We start from the raw sequence: 17,144 nt of genomic DNA on the forward strand, positions 1-17,144 counted from the left end.
TCGAAATTGAATAATATTTGAGAGATGTTTTGAAAAAACTAAAAATAAAGAAGTAGTGAAAAGTGTTGGAAAAAATGGTGGAAGAAACCTATTTTTATATTAGTAAAGAATAAAAAGTTATAAAAGCTTTTGAAATTCTTGAACTCTTCAAATTTGGGCATGAATTACAATTAAAGAAAAAATTAATTTTATGTTGTAGGAAATTTTTTTTGCATTCTAACCTTTTAAGTCCTATACATTTATTAGTATGGATAATTAAAGGAAAAAATTAATTTAATGTTGTAGAAAACTTTTTGCATTCTAATCTTTTAAATTCTATAAATTTATTAGTATTAATAATAAAAATTACAAAAGCTTTTAAAATTCTTAAACTCTTCGAAATATAGTATGAATTACAATTAAAGAAAAAAATTAATTTTATGTTATTGGAAAACTTTTTACATTCTAACCTTTTAATTTCTATAAATTTATTAGTATTAATAATTAATAATTAATTTAATATTTATAATAATGTATCAATGAGATAGTTTGTAAATTAGTAAATTTAGTAAAGGATGAAAGTGTCCAAAAATGTTTTTCCTACATTTTTCCTTTTTAATCTAGTATAGATATCATACTCCATGCTCCTAATTATAGATTGAATATCAAAATTATCTACCAACTTAAATATTCTTAACTAATTAAAATATCAATAACTTTTTTTAATAGATTAGGAATTCATTATCTCCACTTTATTATCTCAGTTTATTATTCTTCGAAAAACGTTTGTTTGAGTGAAGAGAATTATTCTTAATGCACTTCTTTTTATAAAGTTAATTAGATCTATATGATAATGTAGAATAACAATTGTGTTTATTTTCCTCAAAATATAGAATAATAAATGTTAATTATTTTAAGACATTTTACCTTTTTCATTAATAGTATAAATAATAAATTATAATAATATCTTTACACTGACAAAGTACTAACTACTTTTCTTTCCTTTTAGCAGAATCTTTCCAAAATATATATATATAATTAATTACTAATGCTCATACTTTACAAAATTATTCGGAGTATTTTTTTTCTTTTTGTTTTTTGTTTTTATATTTTTGTTATCACCAGAGGAGTAATATGGGAAGGCATGAATACATTATAACATCAAATAATTCATGTTAAATTTAGCAGAAAAAGAATAACAAAAAATAAAAATTTGAGTTCAAAAACATATTTGGTCAATTTACTTTCGCTCGAGTAACAATTTAGTCTTTATAATTTAAAATCGTAACAATTTAGTCCTACTAGGAAAAATATCATCAAAATATAAGTGTTTGATTTTTATCAATAACAATTTAGTCTTTGTAATTTATAAAAACACATTTGACCCCTCATCCATTTATTAATCTATATATATAAGAAATTTAACAAATTTTTTCACAGTATATATCACTAAATTGTTACCAACTTTGAACTACATGATTAAATTATTACATACTAACCCTGTTTCCATCCTAGGTGACTCATTGGTCCAAAGAGACTAGAATTAATTAAGAGGGAATGGATTCAAATACCATGATCAACACTTGAGAAATTAGTAATTTCTTTTGGTTTTCCGCCGGTCAAATAGGTCTTTATTATTAAAATTATGCAAAGTTGAAATCATTTTTGACCAATTTTATACACCAAATAGAGTATAAAGCTAAATGACTAAATTGCTACTAATTTGAGAATAAAGGGACTAAATTGATGCAATTAAATTTCAGGACTAAATTGTTACTTTATCAAAAGTACAAGATGGAACGTCTTTCTTTATTTTTATATTTATTTTTTTATGAAAAATGGGAGAGAGTTGTCAATTTTTTTTTCTTTTAAGTTTCATTTTTATATAGATTGATGGAACAACCGACGTGATAGAGATAATAATAGAATGGAATCTAATTTGAACAGATAATTTCTTTTTGATTTATATTTGTTCCTTTTTAAAGATCTAAACTTTATATTTCTTAAAAAGTTTTTTTTTAAGGGATATTAATGGAAAGGTTGGTTCCAATTTTATAAAGGGTAAGGATTTAGATTTCAAAAGAATAAAAACCTTTCCAATTTACATATAAATAAATCCTTTCTAAAGTTTTTTTCCCATTGGCATCAGATGCAAAATGATTATATTGGTGGTTTGAAGTATGAGAGTGGAAACAAGAATGACATTTATGGAATGTTTGAAACTTCCTTACATGTATATTTATGGGTTAAAATATTATTTTGTCTCTGTATTTAAACCTTAGTTCATTTGTACGTTTACTTTTAAAAAGTGATTATTTTAGTCTATATTTGTAAAATTTTAACACAAATTCTACACAACGAAAATCATTTCATATAAAGTAATAACATTTTAAGAAATATATTGAGTGTAGTGGTGTATTGAAATTGTGATAGAAAAAATAAAATTAAGAGACCAAAATGATCACTTTTTTAAAGTACAAAAATGATGACATGGATCAAAACGAATATTTTGAAAGTACAAGGTCCAAATCAAAGTTTAAAGTACATGAACCAAATAGTAATCCACCCCATATTTATGTGTTTCTAATATGATAAGTTTACTATGATTTTTTAATTCTAAATATATTATCGAGGGAAGTAGAGAAAAATTTCCTGACGTCCGACGTTCTACTAGTCTGAAGGGATTTGTGGTCCAATCTTTTAGATCTTTTATCTGGTAGTTAATCTTTTAAAAGTCTCAATTTTATCAAAATGTATTAAAAGTAGTCGGGTTTTTGGGTTGTACAGTCCTTTTTCGAAGGGAGAATTTGTTTTTATCCACTTTTTTCAAAAGTTAAGTTTTCTAAACTTTGCTGACATCACTTTAGATATCAGAAAACTTTATTCTCTCTGGGTGTTCATGGTTTTTCAGGTTGATCAGATCACAGAATCGGTGGAACCAAATATGATGGTCAACCCAAACCAAATTTTCGGGTTGGGTTGGGTTGGGTCAGATTGGGTCATTGGATTGGTATCTCGCTAGAAAATGAGGGAGGGAAAAAGATTTAGGAAACAAGAGATAAATCTAAAAAAAAGAGTGGAAGGATAATGAAAGTAAATTGTCATAAAGTGATGTCAGTCTAGAAAAAAGTTTTGAAAAAAGTGGGTAAAAACAAATCCTCCGTTGAAAAAATGACTATACAACCCAAAAACCCAAAGTAGTTCTTAATTAGGTCTTATAACAAAGGTTGTAAACAAAAAGTAAATATATTATTAAATTATTCTTTGATTAACATATTTGAACACATTGACCTATCATCTAAATGCTACTTGACACATGAAATCAATTAACTTCTAAAAAAAATCTTGTAAGTTTGACATGTTCAAGTAGCTGGCTGCACATAGTTTTTTATTAACAAAACTTAACAACCTTTTTTAAGTACAACATGTAGGGATGGGGAATCGAACTCACAACCTCTTAGTCGGATATATAGTCAATTACCACTAAACTGCGTTCATTTTGACAAAATTTAACAACCCTTTGTTTACCACAGAAACTGTTGATAAATTTTAGTACATTATCGATAGTGTTAAAATTTTAAAGATTTATGGACCAAACTAAGAAAAATCTAAAAAAGTAACGATTGGTTGACATATTTAGATTTTTTTTTAAGATTTTAAAACAAATTCAGAAGCAGTAGCAAATATTGAGATTTTTTTTCTTAGTATGTGGTTTTCTTTTCTCTTTTGTGTTAAACTTTTATGTATTAAATTTGATTTGATTTTTTTTTTTTGACACAGATAGATTAAATTGAGTTGAATTTTTCATAATTGCATTTTGTTGCTTGTAATTTGCTAAACTTTATGGTAGTTTGTAATTTTTTTTTCTTCCTATTATTATTGATGATAATTGTAGTTTTTGTAATATATAATTGTAAGATGTTTAGATGAGATTTCTTCAAATAAATAAAAGAAAAATGACTATTAAAATTTTAAAATATATATTTAGTACAACAAGTAGATGAAAAAGTGGACGGGTATTGTGTTTTGTTCTTAGCTTGGTACGTTTGCTTCTCTCTAAAGAAGCACAACCGTAACGCTTTGAAGTATTAGGTGAATTACTAAATTCTTTTCGTACCGCCTTCTCTCGAAGCAGTATTTCCCTCAGCTGCATATCCAGTTTATTCTGAACTAACATATCATTTTTCTCCTGATTCCGCTTTTCCCGAATCAACATCAAATTTCAGCTAGGTCGATCATAGGGTTATTTCCAGTTTTAGTGTTTAGTATTCGACTTCAGACGGAGGAGTAGATGTTATTTAAAAGGTTGGCTTGAATTGTTTTAAATCTTATTTTGGTTATTAAACTTTTTAATTTATTTTAGGCTAAATAACCATGGTTAAATGAGTTTTCTTCATTTGCTCATTAATTTTTTTTAAAATTCTCGTTTTTGTCCTCGATATATTAATAATTTTAAAATATCTTTCCATTAAACTTCATTAACATAAAACTTATGTGAATACATAGACATGTCATTTAGATATATAACATAGAAAAAATAGATTTTGTTGATCAACTAAATGATGGATTCTATATGTCAAATCGCATCTGAGTGGCATGTTCATGCGTCTGAATATGTAACTTCAACTTTTTGTTAACAAATCTTATTATTGAAAAAATCTAATTGAAACTTTTAAATAAATATAATTGTTAACATGAATCGAACTCATTTTAAAGTTGGAACTTCAAATTCTCACACCTCTTGGTTGTATTAAAAAAACACTAATAAAGTTTTTTTTTAAAAAACTAAGAATATAATTTAGATTTTAAAAGATTTGTTTTCCAACATTTTAAGAATAACTATTTTAGTTATTGTACTAATTTTGTAGTCAAATATTTAATATATGGATCTATTTTCTTTCCCTTTAGTCCTTGGTTTTTTAGGTTAATGTTTTTTTAAAAATCAATATTTTCGATTTCGATTTGTTTTTTGTTTCTCTTTTAGAAAATTGAGAGAAAAACTTAACCCAACTGTAAATAATAAAATTAAATAAATAAAAATGGTAAAAAATATATAAATTAAGAAGTAAACATTTCATCATTTCTAGATAAGTTAAAAATAATTAATATTAATATATTATCTATATTAGTGATATTTTGTTGATATTTTTTACATTTTATCAAAAATTTTATAATATTATAGAAATGTCGATTTTCCTCGTGTCAACTAGGGGTGTACAACCAAAATGACAAAACCAACGAAACCGAACCGAACCAACCCGAAAATCGATTTTAGTGGTTTCTCAGTTCGATTCAATCCGTTAAAATTTTAAAATCGAATAATTCGATTCGATTTCGGTTTAGAATAAAATCTAAATTCCTAAAACCGAACCGAACCGCGCATGTATGTATGTGTGTGTGTATATATATATATATATATATAATAACTTACTACTTTTAAAAAATTAACAAAATTAGTTGACGGCTGATTCGGATGGGATGACTGAGATTGCCTTTGGGTTGCTGCACACCGATTCAATTGACATTATTTTTTTATATTTTTTTCTTTTATTTAAAGATTAAATAATAATTAATAAATATCTTAAATTTCAAAAATTAAAATTGAAAATCTTAAACTTAACTTTTACCTTATTCTCCTTATTTTATTTTATTTTGTTATTTTAACTTTTTAAGTTTCCCACTTTCTATCTTTTCAACATTACCTTTCTTTTCCTTCTCCTTTTTCCAAAGCGTAACCCTTTTCTTCTTCTTCATCGACTCTTCTTCTTAGTTCTTTCTCACCACTACTTTCTATCCCTCCAGTTTTTAGTTTTCTTATATTTCCTGGCACTTCTTTTTCATTTTACTCAACTTTCCTTGAACTCAATTCTTCCTCAAGCCTCAATACTTTTTTTTTTGCTATAACCGAACCGTATCCTACTTCGTCGTTGTCATCACATATTTCCGTTTATACGGCCACCACCGCCTCCACCCAAAAATAGTTCAATGGAGCTGTTTCGTCTCCATCGTCATTGCCGCCACCATAGATTCCATCCAGAAATCGTCCAGTCTGAACCAAAAGACGGGCCCATAAGGAGGAGATCTAGAAAGTCCAGAAATCGTAACCGAACCGAACTAAACCAAACTTAGTTCAGTTCATATAATACATTCGGTATTTCATTTTTTCAAATTCGGTTTCGATTTGACCTTGAAATTGGATCGAATCGAACCGTGAATACCCTTAGTATCAACGTCAACCCATAGATACATAGAATTGTCGACATTTCGACCGATATTTAATTTCATGGTTAGACATGGATTTTTGGACTTTGGACTAAAAATAGAGACAATTGAGTTTGTCAACTTTATATATAAAAATACATTATTGAATGATATATAAAGAAGAATTAATAATAAGAAAATACCCAAAAAAAAAACTCAGGGCAGGGATCGGGTAGGATCATTTTTTTCATGATCCGTTTAATTTTCATGATCCGCAGGTATTTTTTCCATCCCTAGTGACCATTTTTTTTTTTAAAGGAAATGACCATCTATATTTAAATAAAATAGATCATGTTGCTGTCTCTTTCATTTTTACCCCTCTTACTATTATTATTATTTTTTTCTCAAAACAATTTTCGACCTTCAATTTTGAAAACAAAACTTCTTACTTCTTATCCTTACATTGATTTTAAATTTCCATTTTGTTTTCAAAATTTTTTTATTCTTAATTAATTTATAAATTCAGCATCTTCTCGTCTTCCTGCACAGAGTCCTCGTTAATATTCAACACACGTTTTTTTCAGCATATATATATATATATATATATATATTATATTGTTTTTAATTTTGGATGTGTAGATTTGTGGATTTGACTTTTTTTTCACAATTTCTTTGAGATATTTTTCATTACACATTTAAATTTCTATTTTTAGTCCAATTTTAGAAACAAAAAGAAAACCATTTTTTGCTTTGATTAAAATTTGAAAATATTTGTAAAAGATTAATGACAATGGATCTTAATTTTAAAAAATATTCAAAAATAGAAACCAAAAAACAAGTGTTCTTCTCAAAATTTCACCATCTAATTCCATGGAATAATAACTGTGAAGAAGATCGTTACATTTTAGTTAAACCTCAAATATAATATAAAATGATGAAGAAGAAGCAAACAAAAACCAAATATTCTTCAAAAAAAAAAAAAAAACAACAAAAACCAAATAATTAAATGCAGTACCAAGTCCATTATTAAGCTGTAAACGAAAAACTTGACTGCATCATCTTCTCCAAGTCATCTCCAAATTCTCATCAATGGCGATTCCACTTTCCAACTTCCTCTTCCCAATCGCAAAACCACACCATCATTTTTCAACCTCGAATCGTCAGTTGAAAGGTTTCAAATCAAGAGCAAGGAAAATTGATCCATCGCCATGCCGAGTAATTTCAAGAACCAGAGACTCATCCTCCTCCTCCTCCTCCATGAGTACAGAGCTTGCAAAACAAAGAAACAGATGCAAACTTACCGAGGACGAAGACGCGACGGAAATCGCCGACATCTGGCGAGAAATCCACGGCGGCGGCGATTGGGCTGGCCTACTCGATCCGATGAGCGATCTTCTTCGATCCGAGTTGATTAGGTACGGCGAAATGGCTCAATCCTGCTACGACGCCTTCGATTACGATCCGTTCTCGAAATACTGCGGCAGTTGCCGATTCACTCGCCGGAAATTCTTCGACAACCTCGGAATGGGAGACGGAGGCTACGAGGTGACGCGGTACCTCTACGCGACCTCGAACATCAACATGCCTAATTTCTTCAAGAAATCGCGGTGGCCCAAGGTGTGGAGCAAGAACGCGAACTGGATCGGATACGTCGCCGTATCGAACGACGCGCAATCGGAGCGTCTCGGCCGCCGCGACATCGTCGTCGCGTGGAGAGGCACCGTGACGCGGCTCGAATGGATCGTCGATTTGATGGATTTTCTCAAACCTGTCGCCGCCGGCAAAATCCCCTGCCCTAATTCCTCAGTGAAGGTCGAGTCAGGGTTTCTGGATCTGTACACCGATAAGGATGAAGGCTGCGGCTACTGTAGATTATCGGCGAGAGAGCAGATTCTGACGGAGATGAAGCGGTTGCTGGAGAAGTACGGCGGCGAGGAGGTGAGTATCACGATCACCGGCCATAGTTTGGGGAGCGCTTTAGCGGTGTTGAGCGCTTATGATATCGCGGAAACGGGTCTGACCCGAATGGGAGATGGGCGGGTCGTACCCGTTTGCGTTTTCTCGTTTTCGGGGCCCCGAGTTGGGAATGTTTCGTTCAAGGAACGACTTGAAGGACTAGGAGTGAAGGTAATCAAGCTAATAAAAGAAAAGTAAAATTAAAAATAGGTTTCAACATTTTCAATTTAACTAAAATAAGATAGGTTTTTAATTGAAAAATATACCTCTAAAATTGGATTAAAATTTTGATTGATGTTTTTGTTTTTTATTTTTTAAAATTATATTTGTTTATTTATACATTTGAATTATTATCTAAAATTTTAAAAACAAAAATAAGTTTTTAAAAAACTATCTCTTTTGGTTTTCGAATTTTGACTTAGGTTTTAAAAACGCCTTTAAAATGTAGATAGTAAAATGAAAAATACATGGATAAAATTAGTATTTATAAACTTAATCTTCCAGAGTCAAAAATCAAATTATAAGAGATTATTAGGTTAAATTATAAATTTAGTCTCCAAATAAATATTTAAACCTGATCTAATTTAAGGAATGAAATTATGAATTATGATAAAAATGAACAGGTATTGAGGGTGGTAAATGTTCATGACGTGGTACCAAAATCACCAGGATTTATATTCAACGAAGGCATACCAAGGATGGTGATGAAGATCGCAGAGGAATTACCGTGGAGTTATTCACACGTGGGCGTAGAGTTGAAACTCGATCACAAAATTTCACCCTTCCTAAAGCAAACAAACGACCCCGTTTGTGCCCATAATTTGGAAGCTCATTTACATTTACTTGACGGGTAACTTTCCTATCTCTTTTCTTTTCATTTATTTACGTTTAAATATTATTTTGATTTTTATATATTTTAGCTCGATTTATTTGAGTTAATATTATGTTTTTGTTTGTTTTAGTTCACGTACTTTTTAAATTTTTTAACAATAACTGTTTTTTATTATAGATCATTTTCTGAAATGTAGTTATAAATTTATACTAAAATATTTTTATTTTATATAAAAATTTGTGCTATATCTTTTAGATAAAAACGGTCATTTTTTGAAAATACAGGAATTAAAATGAACAAAAGTTAAAAGTATATATGACCCTAGAATGTTTGAAAAGTAGAGAAGAAGAAAAAGAAAAAAAAGAACAAAGACAAAACTACACTCAAAATAGTATTTAAACTATTTCTTTTTTACCTCTTACTTTATTTTGATTTTAAGTTCTCTCTTATTTGATCTTAAAATGCATAGATAGGTAAAAAAAAAAAAAAGGTTTTCATTACATACATTGCTTTTTAAGTGTAACTTATTTATTTATTAATATATATTTTTTTACTTTGGAATGTATCTTTGATGCATAATCTTTGCATAAAAGTTTAAAGAATGGTTGATCAATTATAAATTTAATTTCTAAGTATTGATATAGTTATGTTTATGGAATCCTTTTGATTAGATTAGCAGGAGATTGATTTAACACGACACGACACAACAAAGTAGAATGACAAATAAAATAAGAGTCGGAGATAATTTTATATTAAATTTAACAAAATACTCTTAAATTTAGAAATATGAATGGTATGCGAGTGTATACTTCAAAGAATTAAGTCATAATTTATGAACCAAAACAAAGTATAAAAATTAAAGTTGAATAAATCCAAAAATTAATAAATAATGAATTTAATAAAAATATAATAAAATTAAGATATCATCACAGACAACTATGCATGACAATGACATAATATAATAATAGGGAAGTAGGTTGGATAGCGTATTAAGTGAAATAAAAATATGAAAATCTTTGCTTCTTATCAGCGATCATGAAATTTTTTCCTTACCACTGTTGAAATATTAAAAAATTATTAATTTAAAAAAAAATATTTATTTTTACATTTCTCTATTGTTAAACATTAGTGGTGAAAATAGATGAGGAGGTAAGTATTTTCCTATTGCAATAACTCATGCAAAACATAATTTGAGGAGAGATTTATTTTAATATTAAAAGGTATAAAGAATATTATCTTTTAGAGAAATCTAGTCTTGCTCGCATTTCGAGATTGTTAGATTGGACAAAGAATATAATATTAACAAAAATAAAAAAATTGGGTATTTATCTTTTCGGTCGCGGTCATTGAAAACTATTATCAGGTTTGAGCATACTTGTGACTTGATAATAGTTATCCATATCCACGACTAAGAAAAGTGAAAAAGGGGTTGGACCCCTGACTCAGTTGTGTTGGATAATTTGTTATTTGGCCTTTATATTTGATCGAAAATGTGGAGTTCTATACCTTTGAAATATTATTTATTTATAATAATAATTTTTATATAATCATATATAATAAATAATATTATTAAACTCAATAGGCTTAATCCAAACAAAAAAGTATTTTCTTTTAGGGAAAAAAAAATAAAAACAAAACAAAGGCTAACTTTTCAAATTAAAGAAGATGGATGGAGAGACTAAGGTAGAGTTTCTTGTAATTTATTTTATGATGTATTTTTATTATGATTTTGTGGCGGTGAGCATGATTAGAAAAAATATATAATATTATGTTAGGTTCTTTTTTTTTTTAATTGTATGCATTTTCCCTGTTAAAAAATTATTGGAATGAAAATGATTGCTTCATTAAAATATTTTAATTATTTTTAAATAATTTTAAAATATTTATTAAAATATTAAGATTGATTATTCAAATAATATATTATATTATGTTTAAAAAAAAATTCACCGCGGTAGCTGCTCCCTCTCATCTCGATTACGTCCTCTTTGACTTGAGTATCCTGGAGCAAAATCAGATATACTTTTTCTTGGATTTAATGAAGTCCGAGACAGCCCTTTGGGAAGCTCGTCCATTCAAAGCAAACCTGTTGTCCATTATACTTAGTTTTAAAAGTCAAATTATCATATCATTAAAAATGATGGATATATCATATGCGTGGGAACGTTTTTTTTGGTATCTAATAGATTTATAATATATAAAATATTTTTATTTCTTAATTTTTTTAAGATTCAAGATTTATTAGATACAAAATTCAACTTTTATCTAAATAGGTTATTTGACTTTCTAATTTTGTGTCTAATAAGTTTTAAATTTTAAAAAATGTATAATACCTTTGGTACTTTTCAATTTTGTGTCTAATAAGTCTTTAAATTTTGAAAAATGTATAATATGTCTTAAATTGAAAATTTAGGGACCTATTAGACACTACATTTAAAGTTTAGGGATCAATTGCACAAACTTTGAGAGTTTAAGGACTAAATTTGTAACTTTACCGGATATAAATTTTATTTTAGTCTACATGAACTTTCAGAAACTACTTTATTTTTTGTTTAATAGGTCCTTAAATTTTGAAAAATGTCTAATAAGTTCTTAAGGTGAAAGTTTAGGGACCTATTACACAAACTTTGAAAGTTTAAGGACTAAATTTGTAACAAAACGAGGTATAAATTTTTTTTTGTCTATGAACTTTGAAAACCTACTTTATTTGTGTCTAATAGGTCCTTACATTTTGAAAATTTTCTAATAAGTTCTTATTTGAAAGAATTTATTAGAAATAACATTCAAAGTTTAGGGACTTGTTACACAAACTCTAAAGGTTCAATGACTAAACTTGTAATTTAACAATGTATAAATTTTATTTTAGTCTATTGAACGTTCAAAAAGTACTTTCCTATTTGTTAATGCAGAAATTTGGCTTCTTGGGATCCGGCAAAATTCGCACCAACAAATACGAAAGTACTTTTTGAAAGTTCATAGACTAAAATAAAATTTATACATCAAAATAACCCTAAGACCGGTGTGGCTCCTACCATACGGGCTCAGATGCTTAAGTTAGTATCAAAGTAGTCGAAAGTAGAGAGTAGGGTATTTAGGCATACCTTTAGGGTTTGGTTCACCATCTTATTTATAGAAGTCAAATCCTAGTCCTTTTAGGAATTATGGAAGTCGAATCTCAATCCCTTTAAGATTTACATAAATCCAACCCTAGTGTGCTTAGGAGATTTGGACTCCTAGACCCATGCGTTTCGTCGCGGGCCTAATGAATCGGGGGTCGAAATAAGATAGGTTCGGGTTGGGCAACACAAAGATCGAGAGAGAAACAAAGGAGGTTCTCGGCCAATGGTCGAGGTCACCTCGACGCCGACCACTGGCCAGTTGTGGTCAGCCCGGGTGGACTCGATCGACAGGCTTCGGTGCTTGCCCGGTTCGTGTGCCTGAATCTCCCTCAAGTCGTTTGGTCTGTTCTTCTTTTATCTTCCCAAAATAGTAGCTCCAGTCTCAAAATAATAGAAGGCAAAAGCATGTTAAGGCTTATATATTGAGAATACATGTTGCTTGGTGTGGATGACTATTTTGTGGAATAGTCCTCTTTTCGATTGCTATTAGTTGGGCTGGCTTTAGTAGTCCCCATTCTCTTTGTTGTAGTTAGCTACAATCAAGTTTCCTGGTTTTGCTATATGATTAGTTTTAACCGTCAGATTTTGGTCTTGGGATCTAACTTTTGGTAGGCCAATGATACTTCTTTTGGGTTTTTGATCTATTTGGCTTTTGTTCATGATTTTATACCCCAGAGTTTACTCTCGGGTTTCAAACTTATTTGGCTTTCGCCAATGGTTTTATACCCTGAATTTAGTTGGGACCCTTGAGTTTCTAACATATTTGGTGTCTGTCGGTTTTTTACTCTGAGTTTAATCAATACTCTTGGTTTCTAACTTATTTTGGCTTTTGCCAAATAGTTTTATACCCTGAGTTTCGTTGATTGGTTTGACATGCCTGCTTTTGTTTTAACCTTGCCGGGCCTGTACGCATGTCTCTCAGCAACTTTGAATTTCTTCCTCAGTTTCACTGGCTTTTTAGCTTATCGGCCTGCTTCTAGGTTTGCCCCAATTCGAACTCTTTGACCAGCTGTTGATTAGCTTACCATGCCCCAACTTGAGGAGTTTTCATTTAGGATAAAAGATGAATGCTCAAGTAATTAATTAAACTTCACATGCTATGATTAGCCAAAAGCAAGTAAATATTCTCTGAAACATAGGATCAAATATAATTTGAAACGAAGTAAACGATAGCAATTATAAAAAGTTATACCTAAACTTATTAAATTATTAACCAGGTAAAAACGAGAGAAATTAGATATTGTCCTGTAATGTATGTTTGCCAGGCATCTCCGCGATATTCGTTGCTCTCTTCTAATTCTTGCTCGAACGAGACTGTTGTTGGAGGATATTTCTTCAGAGGGCCTCGTTGATCTGATTGGTATTGAGTTTTGTCAATATCTCGTTTTGAATGGAGTAGCTTTTCTTTGCTCGTATATTTTTTAGCTTAACTTAATGCTTTTGAGAAAGTTGATGGGCTATTTTTCCAAGGGAGAACAATAGTTCTTCATCCTTTACCCCAGATATGAAAGCGAGTAGCGATGTTTCGCCAATAAGATATTTGACTAGTAGTTTTTCTTCGTCGAAGTGAGCCACATATTCTCCAAGGCTCCCCGTTGATTTCTGTTTCACAATAAGGAGGTAGGTCACAAGTTGACTCCTATTCAGCCTTTCGATGAATTGTATGATAAATGCCATGGCCAGTTCTCTGAAGGAAAAGATTGACTTTCTTCTCAATTGTTGAAACCATATGTGGGTTATGCCGGTTAACGTGAAAGAGAATACCGTGCACCTGATTGCTTCTGTTATTCTGTAGAGGTACATCCATTCCTTATATGTGCACAAGTGGTCGATAGGATCTGTTGAGCCGTCATATTGCTTTATAGTAGGGAGTTTGAACTTTGGAGGGATTTTTCCTTTCATTATCTCGTCCGCGAATGGCAAATATGCCTGATCTACGGTGTCTTCGAGATTGTACCCCCTATTTTTTCGTTTTCCATACATCTCTACGATTCCTCTGCATGCTCATGCTGTCTTAGTGATTTTTCTTTGTTGGTCGAGGTGTTCTCGAGGCTTGGTTGGGTTTTTCGTCCATTGCTGCGTGTCGCTAACTTCTACGGTTTCGTCATTACCAGATCCTGTACGTTAAGAGTATCGTTCTGTTGTTTGTTGTTGCCTCAAATTATTCGTTTACTTTGTGCTAAAGGATTCTTTGTTGATTTTTCTACATCTTCAATAGCAAGAGCTTTGCCTTTCCGCGGATCCCGGATGAGTGTAGGTAGCCTCTCTTCTTGTTGCTCAAGTCTTTTGAGAAGGAGAGATATGCTTTGATGCATTCCTGCGACCTTCTCTTCTAAAGCGGCTCATCTGCTCTTGTGCTATTTGAGATTTTCAATTAGTCGCTCTTCCTGTCTTATGATATGTCGTCTTGCGTCACCCAAGACCTGCTTAGGATGCTGTCGACTTGTTTCACCCTCGACTGTCTTGAGTAAAGGCAGCCCCTGAGTCGTGTGACTTTCGTCGTCAGCATGTTGTGGTCTACTTCCAGAATTCATGTCGATTTGTTTCTCCCAAAAAAGCTAGTTTGAAGATCTCCTCGGATCCGAGCAATTCTCTGTCAATTCGTAGTCAATTGTTTTGACGTTTAGATCTTAATCGTCCCCACAGACGGCGCCAATTGTTGATGCAGAAATTTGACCTCATGGGATTCCACCAAACTCGAACCAATCTTATAGAATAAAAGGGATCTTCATGACTTGCAAAACCAAAATAACCCTAGAGTCACACCAACATCGATGCTTAAGTTAGTATCGAAGTAGTCTAGGGTAGAGATTAGGGTATTTAGGCGTACCTTTAGGGTTTGGTTCCCCTCTTATTTATAGAAGTCAAATCCTAGTCCTTTAGAAATTATGGAAGTCGAATCCCAATCCCTTTAACATTTACATAAGTCGAACCTTAGTGTGCTTAGGAGATCTGGATTCCTGGGCCCATATGTTTCGCCGCGAGCCTAATGTCGAATCAGGGGTCGAAATAAGATAGATTCGGGTTGGGTGGCACAAAGGTCGAGAGAGAATTAAAGGAGGTTCTCGGCCAATGGCCGAGAACACCTTGACGCCGAGAAAGTCTCGGCGCTGAGGCCTGGTCGGTGCCAACCACTGGCCAGCTGTGGTCAATAGGCTTTGGTGCTTGCCCAGTTCGTGCGCCCGAATCTCCCTCCTGTCATTTGATCCGTTCTTCTTTTATCTTCCCTAACAGTATTCAAGTTTTCAGAAAAGTTCATTTTATATAAAGTTTTAGGTGGATTCTATTTTGGTGGTTGAACTTTAAAAATGTCTATTTTAGTATCTAAACTTAAAAATATATAAAAGTATATTTATTATGGTGCTTATATTTATTTAGCTTTTGGCAAGTATTGAGTGAACATATGTTAGGTGGCAAAATATTAGTAATAATATATAATTGATAAATATATTATTAACTTTGAAAAAAAAAAGTAGTAATGACAAAATTGATTTTTTTAATATAAAATTTAGAAATTAAAATAATTTTGTATTTTTTTAAGAAAAATATTAAAATAAATGTATTTTTCAAAGTATAAGGACAAAAATGAAAATTGTTTGAAAGTTTAAACACAAATAATAATAATATTATTATTTATTATTATTACTACTACAATTTTAAGAACCAAAATAAAAGAATTTTAAAAGTTGAGAGACTCTAATAATATTTCTTTTTACACGTTTATAAATTAAAATAGATATTTTAAAAAGCATAAGGATGGAAAATAAAAGCATCTTCCATTAAAATGAGGTCTAAAACTTACTATCAAACATATAAAATGCAATTATGAGGGCATTTAACCTAAATTATATAGTAGATGTAGGATGATTGAGTTTGGTATAAACTTGGGAAAAATTGTTCTTAACTTAAAAAAAAAAAATTGTATGGTGTTTGAAATATTTAAAAAAATTGTATATAAAAGTAATTGGGTGGAACAGATACCATGGGAAGGGCGGTAGGTTCGTGCTGGCGAGCGGGAGGGATCCGGCGCTGGTGAACAAGGCTTGTGATTTTCTTAAGGATCATTACTTGGTCCCACCAAATTGGAGGCAAGATGAAAATAAAGGTATGATAAGGAACAAGGATGGCCGTTGGATCCAGCCTGATCGATCCAAATTTGACGATGATCATCCTCAAGCATTTACCCTCACATTTTGACTCTTAAATCCTAAAATTCTTTCCAATTTTTTAAATTGACTTTGTTTTGTGGGTTTTAAATTGAGTGTTTGTGGAATTAAAATATAATTTTTTTTTTCTTTGGCATCTTTTTAGGGAGTAAATATCATGAACCTGAGTTTTTTAGCATTCCCTCGAGGGTATTATCTCTTTACATTTTTATCATATATATATATATATTTTTAAATGTATACATAAAATATCAATTTTCTTTATTTTAAATGGTACTAGTATTAAAAAAAAGTTTTCAAATATCTTTTTTAGAATGTTTGCCTTTTCTTTACAGTCGGTCGTTGTTGCAGAGCCTTTCAAGACCGTCGAGCTCCAACCGATTAAAAAAAACTGATAAGTTGTTGGTCAGCATCAATTTTTAAGCTCAAAATCGACGTGAGACCGATCCATGACTACCTCTAATTAAAACTGATGCAGCACATTTATGCATATATGGTAAATCAAAATGGATAACAGAGGATCGTTCAAGATGATATGTGGTTTTAGACAAATTTTTTTTATAGAGTCTTAATCTATAGAATATATTATTTAAAATTTTAATGTTCTATTCTTCTATATTAATATAATAAAGTAGCAAAATACTCACCTATAGTTTAAGCCGACCTTGAGATAATAGATAGATTTTTATTATTTGTGTCACAACAAATTTTAGTTACTACTAACTAATAAATTTGATTTGTGAATAAGAGTTTAGTTGATTGTTAATTGGCAACTTTCTCTGGTCAAGGGATAATAAGTTGTCAAAGCGAGCATAACTCAGAGCGGCAGTTGGCATATATTTCCAATCAATCTCCTCCCCAACATGTTGTACTAAAAAAAATTCCAACGCATTT

At 30.6% G+C, this 17,144-nt stretch overlaps 1 protein-coding gene across 6 annotated transcripts; it reads left to right on the forward strand.

Moving 5' to 3' along the window:
• Positions 1-7,036: 7,036 nt before the first annotated feature.
• Positions 7,037-16,784, forward strand: LOC111022871 (phospholipase A1-Igamma1, chloroplastic). 6 transcript variants are annotated; one of them, XM_022300154.2, is made up of 4 exons: positions 7,038-8,307; positions 8,760-8,986; positions 16,062-16,189; positions 16,586-16,784. In XM_022300154.2, the coding sequence occupies exons 1-4, from the start codon at positions 7,270-7,272 to the stop codon at positions 16,633-16,635; spliced, it is 1,443 nt and encodes a 480-aa protein (XP_022155846.2). In that variant the 5' UTR covers positions 7,038-7,269; the 3' UTR covers positions 16,636-16,784. The 6 variants fall into 6 exon arrangements, with proteins under 6 accessions (XP_087973787.1, XP_022155846.2, XP_087973785.1 ...); XM_022300155.2 differs by having other exon boundaries at positions 7,039-8,307; positions 16,602-16,784; XM_088117661.1 differs by lacking the exon at positions 16,586-16,784 and having other exon boundaries at positions 7,037-8,118; positions 16,062-16,514.
• Positions 16,785-17,144: the final 360 nt, after the last annotated feature.

Source organism: Momordica charantia (assembly GCF_013281855.1).
Source record: "Momordica charantia cultivar OHB3-1 chromosome 9 unlocalized genomic scaffold, Mcharantia_2.0 BLBB01000009.1, whole genome shotgun sequence".
In the NCBI taxonomy this organism is placed as follows: domain Eukaryota; kingdom Viridiplantae; phylum Streptophyta; class Magnoliopsida; order Cucurbitales; family Cucurbitaceae; genus Momordica; species Momordica charantia.